Source organism: Oncorhynchus mykiss, chromosome 7 (genome assembly GCF_013265735.2).
Source record: "Oncorhynchus mykiss isolate Arlee chromosome 7, USDA_OmykA_1.1, whole genome shotgun sequence".
Taxonomy (NCBI): Eukaryota; Metazoa; Chordata; class Actinopteri; order Salmoniformes; family Salmonidae; genus Oncorhynchus; species Oncorhynchus mykiss.
The window spans coordinates 65,115,438-65,140,638 of NC_048571.1; the positions used below are offsets into that span (position 1 = coordinate 65,115,438).

At 43.4% G+C, this 25,201-nt stretch overlaps 1 protein-coding gene across 2 annotated transcripts in view; it reads left to right on the plus strand.

Moving 5' to 3' along the window:
- Positions 1–485: 485 nt before the first annotated feature.
- LOC110528255 (serine/threonine-protein phosphatase 6 regulatory ankyrin repeat subunit C) overlaps positions 486–25,201 on the plus strand; it is a 36,962-nt gene continuing 12,246 nt past the window's right edge. For both annotated transcript variants that reach the window (XM_021610152.2, XM_021610154.2), the window contains exons 1-25: positions 486–686; positions 1,720–1,803; positions 3,664–3,742; positions 4,051–4,121; positions 4,332–4,532; positions 4,749–4,836; positions 7,173–7,315; positions 7,499–7,711; positions 13,816–13,894; positions 14,188–14,302; positions 16,601–16,683; positions 16,919–17,036; positions 17,136–17,204; positions 17,334–17,474; positions 17,556–17,615; positions 18,073–18,184; positions 18,707–18,778; positions 19,107–19,308; positions 19,480–19,567; positions 19,746–19,863; positions 20,099–20,318; positions 20,460–20,547; positions 22,512–22,595; positions 22,733–22,878; positions 23,131–23,213. In XM_021610152.2, coding sequence (XP_021465827.2) covers positions 660–686; positions 1,720–1,803; positions 3,664–3,742; positions 4,051–4,121; positions 4,332–4,532; positions 4,749–4,836; positions 7,173–7,315; positions 7,499–7,711; positions 13,816–13,894; positions 14,188–14,302; positions 16,601–16,683; positions 16,919–17,036; positions 17,136–17,204; positions 17,334–17,474; positions 17,556–17,615; positions 18,073–18,184; positions 18,707–18,778; positions 19,107–19,308; positions 19,480–19,567; positions 19,746–19,863; positions 20,099–20,318; positions 20,460–20,547; positions 22,512–22,595; positions 22,733–22,878; positions 23,131–23,213 — 2,784 coding nt within the window. In that variant the 5' untranslated portion in view covers positions 486–659. The remainder of the gene's footprint in view (positions 687–1,719; positions 1,804–3,663; positions 3,743–4,050; positions 4,122–4,331; positions 4,533–4,748; positions 4,837–7,172; positions 7,316–7,498; positions 7,712–13,815; positions 13,895–14,187; positions 14,303–16,600; positions 16,684–16,918; positions 17,037–17,135; positions 17,205–17,333; positions 17,475–17,555; positions 17,616–18,072; positions 18,185–18,706; positions 18,779–19,106; positions 19,309–19,479; positions 19,568–19,745; positions 19,864–20,098; positions 20,319–20,459; positions 20,548–22,511; positions 22,596–22,732; positions 22,879–23,130; positions 23,214–25,201) is intronic.

Consider the following 25,201-nt stretch of genomic DNA (forward strand, 5'->3'; position numbering starts at 1 on the left):
TGAAGCCGCTCAACAGCTACATCATACCAGTCATCCAACAGACTCCCCTTCAGAGCGACACACAGAAGCATCCTGGGTCAATGCCCTGCTCACTACTGTGTTGTCAGGTCTCCCACCAGGCCAAAAAACGTGAACCCGAACCCTCCAAAATCCCTCCACCGTTCCCCAATAGCTGTCCCTCAGCCATATGTTCATCACTTTGTAAATCTTGCTACAGAAGATTAATTATCTCAACCCCCCCAAAAAAGAAGTTGAAATATCTACCTAACACAAAAAAAATAGTCCAGCTAGTTTTCTTGAATAAGGCAGATAACGTTAGAGGGTATAATATCCATTGCAGACAGATGTTTTGTTTCTGATATAGTTACGACGTTACTAAAACTATTACATTTACACATTTTATGGATAGATTGTAGTGCAATATTCAAAGTGACCACTGTATGTCGCTGCTTGTAGTTACTGTACATACTAGCTTTTACCGACGGCCGCCGTTCAAGTACGCACCACTTGTGTCTATCAGTGCAATAAACAACGGCTAGCACACACGGACGCAGAACAAACCCTTCCCCGAACAATTACCACAATAAAACAAAAATATCGCAATTAGCTACATCTCCACCCGATCCTAATGAAGGATCTCCGGCCTGACTGACTAGGAGATGGGAATACTTAACATAATAGACCAGGTAGGTAACGCGAATTAAAGCTAGTATTCCTTTTGGAAACCGTTGTTTTCTTTATCACTGTTTCCTTATGAGGGCGGGTTTGATAGATAGCTAGCTAACGTTAGCTTGCTAGGTCTCGCTAACTACGCACGGTGCTTGGCCTAAGCTCGTTTATGGCCATTTTAACGATACAGTGTAATCGCATTTTACATGCTCCAATAAAATGAAGTATAACGTGGGACTGTATTGTTTGCTAAAAGTATATCCGCTGATTTGTTCGCTTGCTAATGCCTAACTACTAAATGTGGCAATATCATGTACACACCAGCTTCCCTAACCAGGCTATCATCCCATAGCTAACGTAGTTAGCTGGTATCGGTATGGACGATGACATATTCAGAATAGTAGCCAGCTATCTGGCTAAGCATTTGGGATTTTATGATGTTCAGTATGAACAACTTGTTTAGACGTTAATAACCAACAATATAGGAGTAATGACGGTCACATTCTTAGCCAACTAGCTGACAGCTAGGAAACTAGCTATCTAGGTCGATACGTCGTCTCTGCAGTCCGCATTAGTTAGCTATGGACTGGGCTGTCACTACTGTGTTGGTAAAGTTTCGAGCTAACTGGACATAATTGTGTATTCCGCTAACTTTTTATAGTTGCATGTGGTACAGAAATGTAATCAGCATTTACGATTGAATTACTGCGTGCGTGAGGCGTTTTCCAATTCCAAGCGAAGTATGTTGTGTTGGGTGCACGCAGCTAACGCTGCCACATATGACAAATAGTGTCTGTCAGTTTAACAATTCCCAGTCAAGTGGATAGCTAGCTAATGTCGTTCATCCACCCCGTGTTATCAGGGAAGCGTCACACATTTTATAGCCTAATGCCCAGATCCCACACCTGTCTATGACAATGACCTGTTATAATATCAACTTGCATGATGCAGCAGCACAATGCAAAGAAGTTTGCAAGAAATTGGACCAGGTAACGCAGGTCCATCCTATATCAATCTGAAAATATTTAATGTGTCTTTATTCTCTTCCAGACTTTGCTGGTCCAGGCTATATTTAGCCGAAATGCAGAGGAAGTGAAGTTTTTGTTGCACAAGAATGAAGAAGTCAATGCACTGGTAAGATGGCTCGCTACACATTAACATGACCCTGTGGGAATCAATTTACTCCACACCTCCTATGGTACACATACTAGACACTTTCTTAATGGGCCAGCCAGTTAAACAGCAAGGGATTACCTCTCCAATCCTCTACAGGCTTTGACCTCCTGTGCATGTGACCTAAAACTTGGATTTGATTTGACCTTCCTATCAACTGTGAATCAGATATAGTTAACGCCACAGAGTAAATAAATAATGCTATGTGGAGCAGTAATGTTATACCCACAGTATTTCACACTTCAGATTCTTGGTCGCAGATTTCAACAGTATCTGTGCATGTTGTTCTCTTCAAGAACCATCTTGAGTGTAAGCTGTATTTTGTGTGTGTGTGTGGTTGCATTGCACACAAGTGCATATGCTCCATGTATTTGAAGACAAGGAACATATTAGCTTGCGATTAAGGGATCGATGGGAGGAAAAGCTTAGCATTGAGAGATTGAAAGTATCTTCTTCCATCCAAGTGTGTGGCCGATCAGTCTAGATTCCTCACTCGTTCAGTCCACCCCTCTGGTAATCAGACCAGCTGGCTGTCAGGTTAGAGCCCTGACACCATTCTCTAGGTACACTTAATACACACACAGCCAGTCTTAACATTTAGTTTCACAGGTGCTGAAACAGGGCAAGGTGAGGCCACCTAATGTGAATAGGGGTGTGTAGAAAGTGGAAAGGAACTTCTACAGTGGAGAGGAAGGGGTCGCAAATTGCTGAGTGCATGCTTTCAATCAGCATTGGTTCAAATATGGCTTGGTGCCAATATGTAAAATCAGTAGCTGCAATTTGTTAAATGTCACAACAACCTAAATCAGTTTCTATTGTATATTAAAATATTTTGCATTTACAATGGAGTCAATATTTGGCAGAGGTCAAATATTATATCACTGTCCATACTTAGTTGAAGCCACAAACCCTGGGGCTATTCAATCACTGCTTCAAGTCAAAGAAGACATTCTGTTCTACCACAGCAAAAGTAATATGCAGTTGAGCTACCTTTGCTTCACTTTCACATGGTTAACATTGTTTTGATTCCTACATGCATCCAAACATGAATTCTTGCTGTGCAAGATAACATTTTTGACTTGTACGCCCAAAACCCACAGGGATACTTGTCCTTAAACAGCCTCTTGTCCCGGAGGCCCAAAATCCTCAAACGGCTTCCTCCTCCAGTCAGTCAGTGAATGAATGATGCGTATGGAGAATAAGACAGTAATTTCCTTACTAGGGCTGCGAGGGTGAGACCGGGCCTGAGCCCTCATTCCCCACACGCCTCCCTTCCTTCCTTTCACTGTCATGAGTCATTCACTGGTGGGTTTACACTGCACACACACATTCCAGTACGGAGGACAGGGTCCATTAACAGGCTATAGATGCCTGAGCAATTTTACTCACTGAGGTGGATTTCAAGCCCTTTTGGTTTACAGAATGAATAAAAATAAACATATGATCTTGCTCCCTGCCACATTTGTATATACAGCATACCTAATCACAACTAATCATTTTCTGTGAAAAAAAAGTTCATAATGAATATTCTGAGGAGACGGGCTACAGGCCAACATGTATGACATACCTTTTTACTTGAGTTTTTTGCAGGATGGCTATTTCTTTCTGTATTTTCAATATCCTGTAATTAAAAGCTATTTTATGTAGTTGGTTTCAAGTTCAACCCTATTAGCAGCGGAATTACGTTTTCTATTCTCGGCCTTTGAGGTGTATCGTTCAACTTGCTGTTTGTTTTTAATACAATGATGTGATCAAAACCAACTGTGGGCTTTAATCTGGGTTCTTGCTGACTCTTTCTCTGTCTGCGCTCTCTCTCCTCAGGACCAAGAACGCCGTACCCCCTTACATGCTGCTGCGTGTTTGGGCGACGTTCACATTATGGACCTCCTCATTAATTCAGGTAACGTTCTCCAGCATGAGACAGACACTTTTCAGAGGGATTTGCATTATTCACTCAATTATCCCTATCATATTATGGAATAAAGGTTCATCTCATTATCTGTTAGAATATCAACCAGCATTGAAACCCTTCCCTATAGTCAGAGGTTGATAAGCCCTATCCTAAATGAATATACTGCTAATGAAACCAGATACGTGTGCAAATGTCACTGACCATCTGAGATCAGAGGGGCATTGTGATTAGCTGAATGTGCAGTTGAGCTGAAAGCTACAGAATGGTTGACTGAGTTTTCTCTTGCTCTCTCTCAGGTGCTAGTGTTAATGCTAAGGATCAAGGCTGGCTGACACCCCTGCATCGGGCAGCTGCCTCACGGAATGAAGTAAGACCATGATGCCAAGTACTATATGTAAATCCTTCTACAGTCATTTCACTTGAATTCCTCATCAGTCTTAATAGCATTGCTCAGCTTTTGAAATTAATTTGCATACTTATAACCCATCACCTCCTTTCTTGAATGAGTATCTATATGAATGTAAGTGATAGTCACACTCCTCATCCTTTTTATTTATTCTCCTTCTGTCTTTCCCAGAAGGCTGTGGGGCTGCTTCTGAAGCAGGATGCGGAGGTCAATCTGCGAGATAAGTTTTGGCAGACGCCGTTGCACGTGGCGGCGGCGAACCGGGCCACACGCTGCGCTGAGGCCCTAATCCCCAAGCTGAGCAGCCTGAACGTAGCAGACCGCTCCGGCAGGACAGCTCTGCACCATGCAGCACACAGTGGCCACGTGGAGGTTAGAGGTCATAGGGTGGAGGGTTATGAGTAACACTGAAATGGCACCCAATCCCCTATATAGTGCACTACTTTTGACCAGGGCCCGCATAGGGTCCACTATATAGGGGTTTGGTGCAAATTCAGACGTAGCCTAGGTGATTAACTGTTCATCCTCTACTCAGAAAGGTGTCTTGAGTGTGCTGGTTTTAACTCACTATCTCCTGTCTGTTTCCAGATGGTGAATTTGCTCCTCAACAAAGGGGCGAACTTGAGTGCCAGCGATAAGAAGGAGAGGCAGCCAATCCACTGGGCCGCATACCTCGGTGGGTTGGACCTTAGAACGAACACATTTCCTGAAAGAAGCTTGGTTTCCATCCAATTTGCGACAGATTTGAATGCGAATATTCTGAAATCTGCATAGAAAAATATGGGCATTTTCCCTCCAGAGATGTTTCCATCAAACAGACTTTTTGCAGATTAAAGGCTGTACGTGATGACATTGTGCATATAAAAATAACTTTTGCTGTTAAATTCCCATGTACCGAATGGAAAAATACAAGTTAAATGGATTTCCATTGCATTTTCTCAAGAACTGTAGCAAATGTACCCACTCTGGTCTTGGCACATGCACTCTAGCCAACAGCTCGCATATTCTTATGGATAAGAGCGATATTATTTTTATTTGTCAAATGACATCCAAGCATCGATCATCATGTCACCAGAATAAGACCCTCAATATTTTTTCATCACCTTGCACTCACCTCCTGTGAAATTCATCCTAACTTATTTCATCTGTAGCCTAATAAACTGCATGCTTTCCCGAGTCGTAGTGGGAGGACCACAGAACAAATTACGTGACTCCAAGTTTACTTCATTATGATGGTTATTATATTAATATTTGCGCATAAAGGCATTTCCACCACAATTTCTAGCATTATTAATTTTACAAATACAAAAAGATTGAACAAACAAATTGTCTGTCGGCGTTTATAAAATTGTACCGGCATTTCATGTTTCCATAAGTCCGGTCTTCACTTTTTTCATGCGTCAGGTAATTCAGCCGCATTAAAGGAGGTTACTGACACTTCTCTCATTGGTCTGAGCAAAGGCACTGTGCACTGAGCAGACTCACTGATCTACAAATCAACTTGCATTCTAGACTTCCCATCAAGGCATCTTTATATATAGTACATTTGGGGAAGTATTCGGATCCCTTGACTTTTTCCACATTTTGTTATGTTACAGCCTTATTCTAAAATTATTTAAATAAAACACATTTCCCCATCAATCTACACACAACCCATAATAATAAAGAGAAGACATGTTTTTAGAAATGTTTTTATTTTTAATAAATGAATGAAATCAGTATTCAGACCTTTTACGCCGTACTTGGTTGAAGCACCTTTGGTAGCGATTACAGTCTCGAGTCTTGGGTATGACGCTACAAGCTTTGCACACCTGTATTTGGGGAGTTTCTCCCATTCCTCTCTGCAGATCCTCTCGAGCTCTGTCAGGTTGGATGGGGAGCGTCGCTGCACAGCTATTTTCAGGTCTTTCCAGAGATGTTCGATCTCCAGGCTCTGGCTGGGCCACTCAAGAACATTCAGAGACTTGTCCCGAAGCCACTCCTGGTCTGTCTTGGCTGTGTGCTTACGGTTGTTGTCCTGTTGGAAGGTGAACCTTAACCCCAGTCTGAGGTCCTGAGCGCTCTGGAGCAGGTTTTCATCAAGGACCTCTCTGTACTTTGCTCTGTTAATTTTTTTCTCCATCCTGACTAGTCTCCCAGTCCCTGCTACTGAAAAACATCCCCACAGCATGATGCTGCCATCTCCATCCTTCACCGTAGGGATGGTGCCAAGCTTCTTCCTGATGTTAGTCTTGGCATTCAGGCCAAAGAGTTGAATCATCAGACCAGAGAATCTTGGTTCTCATGGTCTGCGTCCTTTAGGTGCCTTTTGGCTGCTAGCTCTAGGAATAGTCTTGGTGGTTCCAAAATTCTTCAATTTTAAGAATGATGGAGGCCCCTGTGTTCTTGGGGACCTTCAATGCTGCAGACAATTTTTGGTACCCTTCCCCAGATCTGTGCCTCGACACAATCTTGTCTCGGAGCTCTACGGACAATTTCTTTGACCTCATGGCTTGGTTTTTGCTCTAACATGCACTGTCAACTGTGGGACCTTATATCAACATGTGTGTGTCTTTCCAAATCATGTCCAATCAATTGAATTTACCACAGGTGGACTCCAAGTTGTAGAAACTTCTCAAGGATGATCAATGGAAACAGGATACACCTGAGCTCAATTTCGAGTCTCATAGCAAAGGGTCTGAATACTTATGTAAATAAGGTATTTCTGTTTATTTTTAATACATTTGGAAAAATGTACGAAAACCTGTTTTCGGTTTGTCATAATGGGGTATTGTGGGTAGATTGAGGGAATTTTTTATTTATTTAATCAATTTTAGAATAAGGCTGTAATGTAACCAAATGTGGAAAAAGTCAAGGGGTCTGAATACTTTCCAAATACACTGTACAAAGATAAGAGAATCTTTGCCGAATCACATATCCTCACGCACAAGCAGAAGATTGATTTGGATTTCATTAACCTATCCGTGTGTGTCTGTATATGTTCCATGATTGTATGGTCTCCTCTTCCCTCAGGGCATCTGGAGATCGTGAAGCTACTGGTGTCGCGGAGTGCGGACGCCATGTGCAGGGACAAGCGAGGTTATACCCCGCTCCACGCCGCAGCTGCCAGCGGCCAGATCGAGGTGGTCAAGTACCTGCTGCGGCTGGGGTCAGAGGTGAGGGGTCAGGGAGTGAGGCTCCATCAGGTCACCATCATATGGTCACTCCATGTGTCAGGTGGTTTCCTATTGTTGAAATGTGCTTATTGTTTTTTATCTCCAGGCCATATAACATCCCCAAACCCCACCATCATCTCTAGTTGTTGTGTAATTTCTACCTTCTCTTTATCTCTGCGTCAGATTGACGAGCCCAACACTTTTGGGAACACAGCGCTCCACATGGCGTGCTACACAGGCCAGGAGGCGGTTGCCAACGAGCTGGTGAACCGAGGCGCCAACGTCAACCAGCCAAACCAGCGCGGCTGCACGCCGCTGCACCTGGCCGCTGTCTCCACCAACGGGGCGCTTTGCCTCGAGCTGCTAGTTAACAACGGTGCTGATGTCAACATGCAGGTCAGTTCGAGTAGGCTGGGAAAAAAGGGATTGGTTGCACCGCAAATGGCACCCTATTCCTTATATAGTGCACAAATGTGTATATACAGTGCCTTGCGAAAGTATTCACCCCCTTGGCTTTTTTTCTATTTTGTTGCATTACAACCTGTCATTTAAATATATTTTTATTTGGGTTTCATGTAATGGACATATACAAAATAGTCCAAATTGGTGAAGTGAAATGGAAAAAAGAACTTGTTTCAAAAAATTCCTAAAATTTTAAACGGAAAAGTGGTGCTTGCATTCACCCCCTTTGCTGTTAAGCCTCTAAATAAGATCTGGTGCAACCAATTACATTCAGAGGTCACATAATTAGTTAAATAAAGTCCACCTGTGTGCAATCTAAGTGTCACATGATCGCAGTATATACACCAGTTCTGAAAGGTCCCAGAGTCTGCAACACCACTAAGCAAGGGGCACCATCAAGCAAGCGGCACCATGAAGACCAAGGAGCTCTCCAAACAGGTCAGGGACAAAGTTGTGGAGAAGTACAGATCAGGGTTGGGTGAAGAAAAAAAAAAAAAGAAACTTTGAACATCCCACGGAGCACCATTTAATCCATTATTTAAAAAATGTAAAGAAAATGTCACCACAACAAACCTGCCAAAGAGAAGGCCGCACACCAAAACTCATGGACCAGGCAAGGAGGGCATTAATCATAGGAGCAACAAAGAGAACCCTGAAGGAGCTGTAAAGCTCCACAGCAGAGATTGGAGTATCTGTCCATAGGACCACTTATCTGTCCATAGGACCACTTTAAGCCGTACATGCCATAGAGCTGGGCTTTACGGATGAGTGGCCAGAAAAAAGCCATTGCTTAAAGAAAAAAATAAGCAAACACATTTGGTGTTCGCCAAAAGGCATGTGGGAGACTCCCCAAACATATGGAAGAAGGTACTCTGGTTAGATGAGACTAAAATGTAGCTTTTTGGCCATCAAGGAAAACGCTATGTCTGGTGCAAACCCAACACCTCCCATCACCCTGGGAACAGCATCCCCACAGTGAAACATGGTGGTGGCAGCATCATGCTGTGAGGATGTTTTTCATCTGCAGAGACTGGGAAACTGGTCTGAATGGCGCTAAATACAGGGAAATTCTTGAGGGAAACCTGTTTCATTCTTCCAGAGATTTGAGACTGTGACGGAGGTTCACCTTCCAGCAGGACAATGACCCTAAGCATACTGCTAAAGCAGCACTCGAGTGGTTTAAGGGGAAACATTTAAATGTCTTGGAATGGCCTAGTCGAAGCCCAGACCTCAATCCAATTGAGAATATGTTGTATGACTCTCTTTGGTGAAATAGTCCTTACTTTGCCTGTAGGTGTGTTGGGTCATTGCCCTGTTGAAAACCAAATAATAGTTCCACCAAGCGCAAACCAGATGGGATGACTTATAGCTGCAGCATGCTGTGGTAGCCATGCTGGTTAAGTGTGCCTTGAATTCTAAATAAATCACTGGCAGTGTCACCAGCAATGCACCATCACATCTCCTCCATGCTTCACGGTGGGAACCACACATGCCGAGATCATCCGTTCACCAACTCTGCGTCTCACAAAGATGGCAGTTGAAACTAAAAATCTCAAATTCGAACTCATCAGACCAACGGACAGAGTTCCAGCAGTCTAATGGCCATTGCTCGTGTTTCTTGGCCCAAGCAAGTCTCTTCTTATTGGAGTTCTTTGGTAGCGGTTTCTTTGCAGCAATTTGACCACAAAGGCCTGATTCACGCAGTGTCCTCTGAATAGTTGATGTAGAAATGTGTCTGTTACTTGAACTGTGAAGCATTTATTTGAGCTGCAATCTGAAGTGAAGTTAACTCTAATGAACTTAACCCCTGCAGCAGAGGCTTCCTTTCCTGTGGCAGTACTCATGAGAACCAGTTTCATCATAGCACTTGATGGTTTTTGCAACTGCTCTTGAAGGCACTTTCAAAGTTCTTGAAATGTTCTGTATTTACTGACTTTCATGTCTTAAAGTAATGATGGACTGTCATTTCTCTTTGCCATGATATGGACTTGGTATTTTACCAAATAGGGCTATCTTCTGTATACCACCCCTCCCTATCTTGTCACAACACAATTGATTGGCCCAAACGCATTAAGAAGGAAAATAATTCCACAAATGGACCTTTAACAAGGCACACCTGTTAATTGAAATGCATTCCAGGTGAAGCTGGCTGAGAGAATGCCACGGTGTGCAAAGCTGTCATCAAGGCAAAGGGAGGCTACTTTGAATCATTTCAAATATAACATATCTTTAGATTTGTAGCATGTTTTTGGTTACCTCTTAATTTCGTGTTATTTCAAAGTTTTGATGTCCTTACTGTTATTCTACAATGTAGACAATAGTAAAAAAATAAAGAAAACCCCTTGAATGAGTAGGTGTGTCCATACTTTTGACTGGTACTGTATATACAGTGCATTCTGAAAGTATTCAGACCCATTCCCCTTTTCCACATTTTGTTACGTTACAGCCTTATTCTAAAAAAAATTATTTTTATTCTTACCAATCTACACAATACTATAATGACATTGGGAAAAAAGGTTTTTGTTAATTTGAGCAAATATATTACAAATTAACTGTATTAAGTATTCAGACCCTTTATTATGAGACTCGAAATTGAGCTCAGGTGCATCCTGTTTCCATTGATCATCCTTGATGTTTCGACAGCTTGATTGGATTTGACCTGTGGTAAATTCAATTGATTGGACATGATTTGGAATGGCACACACCTGTCTATGTAAAAACTGTTGACAGTTTATGTCAGAGCAAAAACCAAGCCATGAGGTCAAAGGAATTGTCCGTAGAGCTCCGAGACAGGATTGTGTCGTGGCACAGATCTGGGGAAAGGTACCAAAACATTTCTGCAGCATTGAAGGTTCCCAAGAACTCGGTGGCCTCCATCATTCTCAAATGGAAGAAGTTTGAAACCACCAAGACTCTTCCAAGAGCTGGCTTCCCGGCCAAACTGAGCAATCGGGGAGAAGAGACTTTGTCAGGGGGGTGACCAAGAACCCGATGGTCATTCTGACAGAGCTCCGGAGTTCCTCTGTGGAGATTAGAGAACCTTCCAGAAGGACAACCATCTTGGAGTTAGCCAAAAGGCACCTAAAGACTCAGATGATGAGAAACAAAATGCTCTAGTTTGATGAAACCAAGATTGAAGTCTTTGGCCTGAATGTCAAGCGTCACCAGGAGGAAACCTGGCACCATCCAGGTGAAGCATGGTGGTGGCAGCATCATGCTGTGAGGTTGCTTTTCAGTGGCAGGGACTAGGAGACTCGTCAGGAATGAGGAAAAGATGAACAGTGTGCAATACAGAAAGATCCTTGATGAAAACCTGCTCCAGGGCACTCAGGACCTCAGACTGGGGAGAAGGTTCATCTTCCAACAGGACAACGACCCTAAGCACACAGCTAAGACAATGCAGGAGTGGCTTTGGGGCAAGTCTCTGAATATCCTTGAGTGGCCCGGACTTGAACCCGATGTAACATCTCTGGAGAGACCTGAAAATAGCTGTTCAGCGACGCTCCTTATCCAACCTGACAGAGCTTGAGGGGATCTGCAGAGATAAATGGGAGAAACTCCCCAAATACAGGTGTGCCAAGCTTGTAGCGTCATACCCAAGAAGACTCAGCTGTAATCGCAGCCAAAGGTGCTTAAAGTACTGAGTAAAAAGTCTGATTACTTATGTAAATGTAGTATTTCCTGTTGTATTTTTCTTTACATTTGCAAAAATGTCTAAACCTGTTTCTGCTTTGTCGTTTAAATGAATTTCCGAATAAGGCTGTGACGAAACAAAATGTTAAAGTCAAGGGTCTGAATACTTTCTGAATGCGTGTGTGTATGTACAGTGGGCTCCAAAATTACTGGCAATGCACAAACAATACTTAAAAAAACATAAACAATATAATTATAGAGAAACTCAAAATACGTGAGAAAACGTGAGAAATACTGTACTTTATTAATGTTTCAATGGAAACAACCAAAATCATTCAATTATTTAATACAAATAAATGTAACCAAAATCAAGGTTTCATAATTATTGGCGCTCCTCATTTAGTACTTAGTGCAACCACCTCTGGCAAGGATAACAGCATGGAGTCTTTTCCTGTAATGTTTGACAAGGTTAAGGAACACATTTGGAGGGATTTTTGACCATTCCTCTATGCAGATCCTTTCAAGATCCTTCACATTCTTGGGTTTGCTTTTATCAACTGCCCTCTTCCACTCAGCCCACAGGTATTCGATTGGATTGAGGTCCGGCGACTGAGATGGCCATGGCAGAACATTGATTTTGTTGTCACAGAACCATTTTTGTGTGGATCTTGAAGTATGTTTTCGGGTCATTGTCTTGTTGGAAAGTCCACCAACGGCCAAGTCCCAGCCTTCTGCCAGAGGGAACCAGAATGTCAGCCAAAATTGCCTGCCAAAATTGCCTGATACTTGGTAGAATTCATTATGCCATCAATCTTAACCAGTGCCCCTGGACCTCTGGAATTGAAACAGCCCCAAAACATCACTGCCCCCCCTCCCATATTTCACCATGGGTATGAGGTGCCTCTCCTTGTATGCATCTCTGTTTCGACGCCAAACATGCAAATCTGTATCTGACAAAAACGTTCAATTTTGGTCTCATCTGACCAGGGCACCTTCTTCCAGTCATAATTTAAACGATGTTTGGCAAACTCCAAGCGCTTGCGTCTTTGTCTTGGGGTCATTAAGGGCTTTCTTCAGGCAACCCTTCCAAAGAGCCTTTGGATGTGGAGGTAGCGTCTGATGGTGCTTTTTGAAACCTGGTGACCCAAAGACTCCACCAAGGCCTGCAATTATTTCACAGTGATTCTTGGGGATTTTGTTGTTTCTCTCACCGTCCTCCTCCCCATCCTGGGGGGCAAAAGGCCAGCATCCCGGAGTCACCTCTTCGCCGTTGACGTTGAGACTGGTGTTTTGCGAGTACAATTTAATGAAGCTGCTAGTTGAGGACTTGTGAGGCATCTGTTTCTCAAACTAGACACTCTAATGTACTTGTTCTATTGCTCAGTTGTGAACCAGGGTCTCCCACTCCTTTCTATTCTGGTTAGAGCCAGTTTGCGCTGTTCTGTGAAGGGAGTAGTACACAGCGTTGTACGAGATCTTCAGTTTCTTGGCAATTTCTAACATGGAATAGCCTTCATTTCTCAGAACAAGAATAGACTGACGAGTTTAAGAAGAAAGGTCTTTGTTTCTGGCCATTTTGAGCCTTTACGCGAACCCACAAATGCTGACGCTCCAGATACTCAACTAGTCTAAAGAAGGCCAGTTTTATTGCTTCTTTAATTAGCACAACAGTTGTCAGCTATGCTAACATAATTGCAAAATGGCTTTCAATTAGCCTTTTTAAAATGATAAACTTGGATTAGCTAACACAACGTACCATTGGAACACAGGAGTGATGGTTGCTGATAATGGGTCTCTGCACGCCGGCAGTGTATATGCACAAGCAGAATGTGTACAAAACATTAGGAACACCTGCTCTTACTATGACATGGACTAACCATTTGAAAGCTAAGATCCCTTATTGATTTCACTTGTTAAATCCTCTTCAATCAATGTAGATGATGGGGAGACAAGTTTAAAAATGATTTTTAAGCGATGAGACATGTATGGGTGGCATTCAGAGGGTGAATGGGCAAGACAAGATTTAAGTGCCATAGAACTTTGTAGGGTAGTAGGTGTCAGCAAGGCACAACAGGGTTTTTTTCACGCTCAACAGTTTCCCGTGTCTATCAAGAATGGTCCACCGTCCCAAATGTTCTCCAGCCTACTTGACACAATTGTGGGAAGCATTGGAATCAACATGGGCCAGCATCCCTGTGGAACACTTTTGACACCTTGTAGAATCCATGCCCCAACAAAATGAGGCTCTTCTGAGAGCAAAAGGGGGTGCAACTCAATATTAGTACATTATATGTGTGTATATGGAATGCCGTTTGGGACGCGGTCTTAGTCAACAGAGGTTTAAGATAACTTAATTATTTACCTAACAATGAACTGCTTTTGTGTGTTCTATTTTTCTCTCACAGAGTAAAGAAGGGAAGAGTCCTTTGCACATGGCCGCTATTCACGGGCGCTTCACTCGCTCCCAAATCCTTATCCAAAACGGTAACCACACACACACATCCAAAATAATAGTAATATTTGCAATATTATAAAAATGAATACAACATTATCACACACTACACAGTGATAGGGTGTTTGTGAAAAGTGCCTGCAGTATTTTGGGTAACAAACATCTATTGAAGTGCACCACCCAAACATACCCAACACTCATCCCCACCAGCCCATAGCAACCACCAACTCCAACAGCCACATAGCTTCTCATAGCTGTGTCAAAAACAGTATTGTGCAATTCTCCTCTCTGTCCCGACCACATCCCCTCTCTCCTCTGTGTGCAGGTGGGGAGATCGACTGTGTAGATAAATATGGCAATACTCCTCTTCACGTTGCTGCTAAGCACGGCCACGAGCTGCTGATCAGCACCCTGATGACTAATGGTGCTGACACGGCCAGGTGAGAGACACACACACGCACACACACAATCAGGTGAGTGACGGAACAGACACAGAACTCCACTGTAGACGTTCTTTATGGCAAAAGCAGAATGTCTCTTCTGAATGTCAGAGGATCAGCTCTCACATTACTTATGCAACATAATGGACCTCTCAACAAAACTAGCAGCAAAACTCAAATCTCTCCTACACTGAACAAAAATAGAAACGCATGTAAATGCATGTAAATTGTTGGCCCCACTTTTCATGAGTTTTTCTCAAAAATGTTGTGCACAACTTTTGTTTACATACATGTTGGTGAGCATTTCTCCTTTGCCAAGCGAATCCATCCACCTGACAGGTGTGGAATATCAAGAAGCTGATTAAACAACATGATTAAAGGTCACTCTATAATGTGCCGTTTAGTCACACAACACAATGCCATAGATGTCTCAAGTTTGGAGGGAGCGTGCAGTTGGCATGCTGACAGCAGGAATGTCCATCAGACCTGTTGCCAGAAAATTGAATGTTAATTTCTCTACTGTAAGTTGCCACCAACATAATTTTAGAGACTATGGCAGCACGTCCAACCAGCCTCACAACCGCAGACCACGTGTATGGCGGCATGTGGGCAAGTGGTTTACTGATGTCCACGTTGTCAAGAGTGCCCCGTGGTGGGGTTATGGTATGGGCAGGCAGGCATAAGCTACTGACAACAAACACAATTAAATTTTATCGATGGCAATTTGAATGCACAGAAATATTGTGACGAGATCCTAAGGCCCATTGTGAGGTCCATTTCTTTTAAGGTTTCTGTGTCCAACAGGAGCATATCTGTATTCCCAGTCGTGAAATCCATAGATTCGGGCCTAAATAATTGATTTCAATTGACTGATTTCCTCAAATGAACTTAAACGCAGTAAAATCTTTGTAATTATTGCATGTTTCGTTTATACAGCGTCTCTGGAAAGTATTCAGACCCCTTGACTTTTTCCAGATTTTGTTAGGGTACAGCCTTATTCTAAAATTGATTAATTTTTTTTTCTCTCAAGCTACATAAAATACAAAGCAAAAACTGTTCTTTATATTTTTCTTGCTAATATATAAAATAAAAAAATGGAATTTCACATTTACTTAAGTATTCAGACCCTTTACTGAGAACTTTCTTGAAGCACCTTTGACGGCAATTACAGCCTCGTGTCCTCTTGGGTATGACGATACTACAAGCTTGGCACACATGTATTTGGGGAGTTTCTCCCATTCTTCTCTGAAGATTCTCTCAAGCTCTGTCAGGTTGGATGGGGAGCGTTACTGCACATCTATTTTCAGGTCTCTCGAGTTGTTAGATTGTGTTCAAGTCTTGGTTCTGGCCACTCAAGGACATTCAGAGACTTGTCCTGAAGCCACTCCTGCATTGTCTTGGCTGTGAGCTTAGTGTTGTTGTCCTTTTGGAAGGTGAACCGCCCCAGTCTGAGGTCTGGAGTGCTCTGGAGCAGGTTTTCATCAAGGATCTCTCTGTACTTGATCCTGACTAGTCTCCCAGTCTCTGAAACACATCCCCACAGCATGAGGCTGCCACCACCATGCTTAACTGTAGGGATGGTGCCAGGTTTCCTCCAGACGGGAAGCTTCGCATTCAGGCCAAGGAGTTCAATCTTGGTTTCATCAGACCAGAGAATCTTGTTTCTCATGTTCTGCGTCCTTTTGGCAAACAAGCGGGCTGTCATGTGCCTTTTACTGAGGAGTGGCTTTCGTTTGGCCACTCTTCCATAAAGGCCTGATTGGTTCAAATCTGTCTCGGAGCTCTACAGACAATTCCTTCGACCTCATGGCTTGTTTTTTGCTCTGACATGGATTGTCAACTGTGGGACCTTATATAGACAGGTGTGTGCCTTTCCAAATCATGTCCAATCATTTGAATTTACCACAGATGGACTCCAATCAAGTTGTAGAAGCATCTCAAGGATGATCAATGGAAACAGGATGCACCCGAGCTCAGTTTCAAATCTCATAGCAAAGGGTCTGAATAGTTATGTAAATAAGGTATTTCTGTTTTTTGTTTACCTGTATGCTAAAATTTAAATACCTGTTTTCGCATTATGGAGTATTGTGTGTAGATTGCTGAGGAAATGGTTGTATTTAATCAATTTTAGAATAAGGCTGTAACGTAACAAAATGTGGGAAAAGTCCAGGGGTCTGAATACTTTCCAAAGGAACTGTGTTTTTGTTCATTGTGTGTTACATATTTGAGAAGCTGCTGTCAGCACTATCTCCTTCCCGGTCTCTAATATTCCTCTATCGCTCTCCTTGCTCTCTCTAGGCAAGGGATTAATGGGATGTTTCCATTGCATTTGGCTGTGCTCTACGGGTTTTCAGACTGTTGTCGCAAGTTACTCTCCTCAGGTAAGCCTTTAGACACAGCCATGGAAACTGTATGATTGAAACTAATCAAGTTTCATGGAGGTGTACATTCAAATTGACCTAAGTAGTGCTCTATCAGATAGAATGTGAGCGGGCATTTACATACAACACATTCTTTAACTTCTTGCTTTTCCTCATTCAGTGTCATGTTAGGAAACAGACCAATGTGGTCACCACGTATGACATCACTTCCCGTTTTGTGTTGTGCTTTCTGCAGGTCAGCTGTACAGCATTGTATCATCTCTGAGCAACGAGCATGTGCTGTCAGCCGGGTTTGACATAAACACCCCAGACAGCTCAGGGAGGACCTGCCTGCACGCCGCTGCCTCTGGAGGGTGAGCGCGCGTGCACACACATTTTGAATGAAGAGTGAGCTTTTTGGTAGTGGTTGTAAAATCGTTTCATTTGTATTTCTGTTCTCTCTTTGATGGCAGAAACGTTGAATGTCTTAACTTGCTGTTGAGCAGTGGTGCCGACTTGAGTAACAAGGACACATTGGGAAGGTGTGGTCTCATTCTAGAATTCAACAAATGTTTTTTTTCCCCGTAATGTTTTTGTCATTCAGTGAATTCTATTTAATTCTCTTCTCCTGTGAGTGTGACTTCTCCTCTCTCTCCCGTCTCACATGGCAGAGCTCCTTTGCACTACGCTGCGGCGAATGGGAGCTACCAGTGCACGGTTTCCCTGGTGAGTGCTGGTGCCGAGGTGAACGAGCTGGACCAGAAGGGCTGCAGCCCCCTGCACTATGCCGCTGCCTCACAGACCTTCCGCCGGTGAGACACACAGATAACACACACAGGGGGGGCTAAACAATACCAGACCAAAATTTGACTGACATTTTGTTTTTGTTTCAGAGTGGACAGACATTACTCAGTTGGACACCATAGTGAGGAGAGGGCCAAGGAGGCCTTTTTGTAAGTCCCATACCATGACAGGGTAGCCTAGTGGTTAGAGCGTTGGACTAATAACCGGAAGGTTGCAAGTTCAAATCCCAGAGCGGACAAGGTACAAATCTGTCGTTCTGCCCCTGAACAGGCTTCATTGAAAATAAGAATTTGTTTTTAACTGACTTGCCTAGTTAAAGGTAAAAAAAAGGTAAAAAAATAAAAATAATAATTTAGTCTGCATGTCTTATGTTTGATAGAAACAATCTAACCAAGCCCTAACATTTTGCTTTCTCAGAAGATGGGAACCATTTAGAAATGTATTATATTTGGCAATGGTTTGCAGTTAAGGTTAACCTGCCCATGTATTTGACGGCTTGTTGATTGACCTTTCACCGTTATTCTCTGTGTTAATGTAGTTGTGTATCCAACAGTTTGTTGGTTGACATAACCAACATGTCTGTCCTCTCCCCCTTTGTATGTGTAGTTGTTTAGAGTATCTGTTGGATAATGGGGCTGACCCAGCTCTGAGGAACACCAAGGGTTACAGCGCAGTCCACTATGCAGCAGCCCACGGAAACAAGCAGAACCTGGAGCTGGTGAGTCAGTAGGAGGAGGGACTACCAGTGTGTGTGTGCTACAGACATACCGGGAAAGATGAGACCAAATCATGGTGTCTTTTCAATAGGGGCTTACCCTCCTCGTCTTTGTCTGCACTATGAAACAACAGGACAAGTGACTGCAAAGTCCTAGTAGACATCCAACCATATTGCGTTCACTAGGCTGTTGATTTCAGATCAGTGCAGATAAAGAAGAGGAAAAGACATAAATTTAGAGTATTGAGATGCATCCAAAGTTGTACTTCAAAATGGTTCTGAAATGTAAGGCTTTGGAACTGGTAATGGCCTTTGTAATTAAGTTGTCTTTTCAGCCACCCCTTTTTAAGAGTTGAGATTGGCTGTTGGTAAAGTGTCGGTACAGCATTTACTGTTGCTTCCTTTTCAGAGGGATAAACTCAGATGAATGTGTACCGGTTTCTGGCTTCCTTTGGGAAGTGCAGTGATCTTAGTAAATGGTATGTACAGGTTGCAAACTCCTCCCTTTGTCCCTCTGTTCCCCAGCTCTTGGAGATGTCTTTCAACTGTCTGGGAGACGTGGAGAGCAGTGTTCCAGTTAGCCCTTTGCACTTAGCCGTGAGTACAGTACACCCGCTTAGCCTCGTTTCCTCTGGCCCGACGTTCCGTTTCATTGTACTATGTCTATTGGTTTAACTTCTGATTAGACTGTTACATTAGTTTTATTACGGCCCTCTCTTTGTTCTACAGTGCCAGTTCAAAGTTGGAGTGAACTATCCATTTAACACAGTCACCCAATTCATTGACCCATTTATCCGCATGACCCCCATTCTTACACTGTTATGAGGTGCTGGTTTGGAGTTGGAGTGAAATAAATATCCCATTAACACAGTGACCCACTGCCATTCTCACAGTCTTGTATTCCCTGCCCTTTTCCCTCATCCAGGCGTATAATGGTCACTGTGAGGCTTTGGGGGTGTTGTCTGAGACGCTGGTGAGTCTGGATGTTCGGGACGCGGGGGGGCACACCGCCCTCTACCTGGCAGCGCAGCGGGGACATGCTCAGTGCGTGGAGGTACTGCTGTCCCACGGGGCCTCCTGCCACCTCAAGGAGCGCCGCCGCAAGTGGACCCCGCTTCATGTCGCAGGTGTGTGTGTATGTTGCACTCTATTGGGTGGTGGTTAGATTCTGATCCTCTTGGTGTTTGTATATGTTTGAGCACATGTTCATATTTTCACACCTCTCTGTGTTGCGTTCTCTCTGCTCTTCATTGTATGTGCTTGTCTCAAAATTTGACTGTCTCCGTCACCTCCTCCAGCTTCCAACGGCCAAACAGACTGTCTGCTCATGCTGGTCAACCGAGGAGAGAAGGCTGACGTCATCGATATCGTCGACATACAGGGACAGTGAGTGACTCATTAATTTATTGAACATTATGTGCACCCACTAGAAAGGAAGGACAGAGGATTTTCTAGTTTCCTACAATGTCAGCTTTTCTTTTTTTTTCTTTTTTTACAACAATGCTCTAGTAGAGTGTTCCCTGTTTAACCTTGTGTGTGTGTGTGTGTGTGTGCGCGTGTGCAGGACGGCTCTGATGCTGGCAGCTCTGGGTAGTCACACTGACTGTGTCCACATCTTGCTGGAGAAGGGAGCCGGGGCTGACACCGCTGACAAGAGAGGCCGCACTGCTCTACACAGAGCTGTGAGTTTCTCCACCATGTGTATATAATGTCTTACCTTGCCCAACCTACTGTGGTGGTTCAAAAACACTTATGCCTTTCATCTGTTCTTCTCTTTCGCTCTCTCCGTCTCGCGGCACTCTCTCCGTCTCGCGGCGCTCTCTCTCTTCTCTTTCCTTTCTCTTTTCTCCTTCTGTCCTTCCTTCCTCTTAGCAGTGATGGGTTCATCCTCTGTAACTGTTTTGTCTCTTCCTCCAGGCGGCGATGGGCTGTGAGGACTGTGTGTCGGCCCTGCTCGAGCACGGGGCCTCTGCTCTGTGCAGGGAGTCCCGGGGACGCACACCCCTGCACCTGGCCTCCTCCTGCGGCCACATGGAGCTCCTGCGCAGCCTGCTGCAGGGTGCCACAAGCACCGACCCCCTGGACTCCTTGTTGGACTACAGCGGATACACCCCCGCCCACTGGGCAGCCTACCACGGTGAGACACGCCTTCATGGAGGGGCTACAAATAACCCTGGTGAATAACTCACAAATTATAGGATTTGGCTTTCTGGCATGGAGAGAACTCGTTGCTCCTAAACTGTGAACCGTTGTCTGACTCATCTTTTTTCTCTTTCAGGGCACGAGGACTGTTTGGATGTTTTTCTTGACCACAAACCTTTTAGCATACAGGAAGGAAACCCCTTCACCCCATTGCACTGTGCTCTGTGAGTACCACGACTGGTTCCTCCTACCTTTCTAGGTAGTGCTGAGTGATTAACTGAAATGTTGCTAGTTTATCGACCAACATCTGTTCAATTATTTTAATTCCATTTAGTTTTTTTCTGTGAGCTCAACGCGCATTTTCTCACTGCAGTTTCTCTTTTAGAAATCAGATCAAACCTGGACTGTGCACAGTAGTAGGGAGTTGTAGTTTCCAACAGGCCAGTATTCAACATTAGTGGTCACCAACCGGTCAATCACGATAGACTGGTCGATCTTCAAGGCATTCCTAGTCAATCACGATAGACTGGTCGATCTTCAAGGCATTCCTAGTCAATCACGATAGACTGGTCGATCTTCAAGGCATTCCTAGTCAATCACAGTCAATCACCAAACATTTGTGTAGAAAAGCCGACGATAAAGCCATCAGCTCTTTTTTTCCCTTCTCTTTTCCGTGTTGCGATGTTGGCTGGAGGTGTAGTTCAATCAGAAGCCCTGTGCACCGGGTAGGCAAAGTGTTCCCATTTTGAACTATTTGATTTGTCTGAAAAGACAAACTCCGCCTACCTGGATGACCGGGAGATCTGTGGCTAGATTGAGTGCACCTACTCAATCGGAAGGGCATAGTGATTTGAGCTACCTGCAGCTTCCACGGCCACAGCAAAGTTTGATACTAGCCTACAAAAGATTTATTAACTTTTAAAACCATGACCACAGATAGACTGTCAAAGATTACAGCAAAGAGCTGCTGTTTTTATGTGTGGGTTCATGTTTAAGTTTGTATTCATCACTGTCAGCACTTTGTATTCAACACTATTACAAACACAGCATGCTTCTCTCTCTACTGCCACTCGCACTGCAATGAATGAGTAGCCAAGTCTATCGATAGCCCTGCATTTTTATTATTATTAGCAGCTATTTTAAAGCACTTTCCCTGGTCATAGGAATAATATGAATTTGTGCATGAGGCAGATGCAGTGCGACTTCAGTTTGAACATCAGGTGGCATCAGGTGGACGGTGTCCCCTCTCTCTGATCAGTCTCACCCAGAGGAAAGGAAGAAAGAGCAGGGACCGTGAGAGGGTGGACCCTCTGCTGTTCTCTCCCTCACTCCACTGAGACTAATGCCTGTTCAAAACAACTGTGAATTCTGACATTTCCGACTTAAGTGTTTTAAAGACAACTGGGAACTAAAGGGGGAAAAACGAGATCCGACTGGGAAAAATCGCTTTGAATGGTCATCCAACTCGGAAACTCTGGCATCTTTCTAGAACTCCGACTTTCTGACCTGAAGTTCACAGACATCTTGATTTGGCCTCCTTTTTTCAGAGTTCCCAGTTGTTTTGAAAGCACCATGATCATGAGATGCAGGTACCATCAGTCCAGTCAAATAAAAAAGCAAATTATTTTAATTTATGCTCCGTTGTGCCTCGCAAGTGCTTCACCGACTGATCTATTTTGTTATCAAAGCTCGAGATTTGGATGTGTACTTTTGGGGGTACTGGAGGACCGGAGTTGGGAAACTGTAGGTGATTGAACGTTGGTATTCAGCAGTCTCAAAAGTATGCGTTATTTACTTTGAAGAATTACTCAAATCAGATTTTGGCAGACAGCATATACTGCAGCTCTATAGAGATGAGATGATGACACGGAATTAAATAATAATAATCTTGTAAAATAAATGTAATATACACAACTGAAATATTTTATTAAAGTCATGTGAATAAATTATGGTAAATACGTGATCAGTAGTAATGGGCAGTCACTACCATCATAAGACTTTTATTTATTGTTTTATTCTGTGTTACAGAATTCAACCCACATAATGCATAGTGCATTTATAATCAAACAGCACTACTTCTGGTTTCTGTATTCTTCTATCAGTTGATCAGCTCTGGCATTGAATCCATCAGAATGTTGCTCTCCTTTTTGATAAGAGAGCTGGAGGATGTTTTCTTGCTCCTTTCCAGAATAAATGGCCATGATGGTGCTGCTGAACTACTGGTGGAGACCGTTGGAACTCAGATGGTGAACATCAGAGATGCCAAAGGAAGGTGCGTGTCATGTCTATTTTGAGTTTCTTTCTATGCATTTTCGTACGGTGATATTTCTAGTCTAGTGTATTGCAGCTTGCCACTGTTGCTTACTTGTCTGTCTGCCTGGTTGTGGCTGACCTGGGCTGTGCCTGAAGGACCCCGTTGCACGCAGCTGCCTATTCAGAGAGTGTGGCCGGGCTGCAGCTGGCCCTGGTTCAGGGGGCAGAGGTCAATGCGGTGGACACCACCGGACACTCCGCGTTAATGGTTGCCGCCAACAACGGACAGACTGCAGCCGTCGGTGAGTGACCAGAGATGAGGAAATGTGATCATTGATCCAGTAAATATGAAAACTGAACCTTTAGTCTTATTAGTGTGATATGTCATTTGTTTTATTTTATATTAATGTATTACATGTATTTATGAACTGATAGTGACTATAGCAACTGGAGGAAGCTTGTTGTGGACTGTTCTGCAGCTTAGCGACGATGATGATGATGATGATGATGATACTGATGATTGTGTAATTGTTAGAGATGTGTTAACCCAACAGAGGTCCTGCTGCACCAGGCCAAGGCAGACCTGACCCTGCTGGATGTCAACGACAACACCGCCCTTCACCTGGCCTGCAGCAAGGTGGGAGCACGCATGCTTGATCGCTCGCTCACTCACTCACTCATAGGCATGAGTACTCAAACGCATGTCAAAACTCAATCTTTAACCAGAGATTATATTTTTATTATTTTTACAATTTGGTGTAATGTGCCAATTACATTTTTTCCCGAATGTATTTATTTTTTGGTCTCTTAAGACAACGTTCATTTGCTTTGACCCTGGTGTTTTCATTTTTACAAGTGCATTTCCGGGGCACAACAAACATGAAACCAAGCCAAGCGTCACACAGTTCTTCTCCATAAATTCCCTTTCCCCTCCGTGTCTCTCTCACTTGCGCTCAGAAATAAATGCCTATTAAAAACTTATCTAACGGATGGGATACATACTCAAGCTACATTCTCTGGTTGATTGAAGTAGGGAAATATGTGTTCCAACAACGAGCTGCCGTTTTGGAATAATTGAGTATGCACACTAATTATTCAATATTAAACTGATTATGGCAGAAGGCCAAGTATGGCATTATTCATTTTTTTTACCTTTAATTAACTAGGCAAGTAAGTTAAGAACAAATTCTTATTTACAATGGCCTCCTGCAGGGACGAGGGCTGGGATTTAAAATAAAAATAGAGAACAAAACACCCATCACGACGAGAGACAACACTACATGAGTAGAGACCTAAGATGACAACAGCATGGCAGCAACACATGACAATACAACATGGTAGCAGCACAACATAGTAGCAGCACAAAACATGGTACAAACATTATTTGGCACAGGCAATCGCTCACAGCCAAGAAGGAAGACGACAATACATCACGCAAAGCAGCCTCAACTCTCCTTGTCCATGATTGAGTCTTTGAATGTAAGCACCTTACTCTGCTTATCTGAATCGACGTAAGGTGATAAAGGAAGTAAGCATACGCCAATAACAAAACCTGAGTTTCTGAGCAAACTTTCAAATGATTAGGACATGTAAACAGCTTAATCGGCATCTCAGCGGTGTATTTGATCTGTGCATGTGCCAGCACTGGCAGCACAAGCCTCCCTCTCTTATGCACGAGTGAAGTGCGTTTGGAAAAACTTAGTATGCATCTTAGAAATGGTTTTCACTAACTTTATACACTGAACAAAAATATAAAGTGTAAAGTGTTGGTCCCATGTTTCATGAGCTGAAATAAAAGATCCCAGAAATGTTCCATACACACAAAAAGTTGACGTCACAATTTTGGGCACAACTTTGATTACATCCCTATTAAAGAGCATTTCTTCTTTGCCAAGATAATCCATCCACCTGACAGGTGTGAGATATCAAGAAGCTGATTAAACGGCATGTTACTTAAAAGGCCACTACAATGTTCAGTTTTGTCACGCAACACAATGTCACAGATGCCTCATGTTATGAGGGAGTGTGCAATTGACATGCTGACTGCAGGAATGCCCACCAGAGCTGTTGCCAGAGAATTTAATGTTCATTTCTCTACCATAAGCTGCCTCCATCTTCGTTTTATAGAATTTGGCAGTAAGTCTAACTGCATACCCACGTGTATGGTGTCGTGTGGGTGAGCGGTTTGCTGATGTCAACGTTGGACAACAAACACTGATGGACAACCAACACAATTCCATTTTATCAATGGCAATTTGATTGCACAAAGATACATGATGAGATCCTGAGGCCCAATGTTGTACCATTCACCTGCTGCCATCACATATTTCAGCATGATAATGCACTAGCCCATGTCGCAAGGATCTGTACACAATTCCTGGAAGCTGAAAATGTCCCAGTTCTTCCATGGCCTGCGTACTCACCAGACATGTCATCTTTTGAGCATGTTTGGGATGCTCTGGATTGATGTGTATGACAGCGTGTTCCAGTTCCCGCCAAGATCCAACAACTTCACAGCTATTTTTTATTTGATTTAACTAGGCAAGTCAGTTAAGAAAAAATGCTTAATTACAACGACGGCCTATCAGGGAACAATGGGTTAACTGCCTTATTCAGAGCAGAACG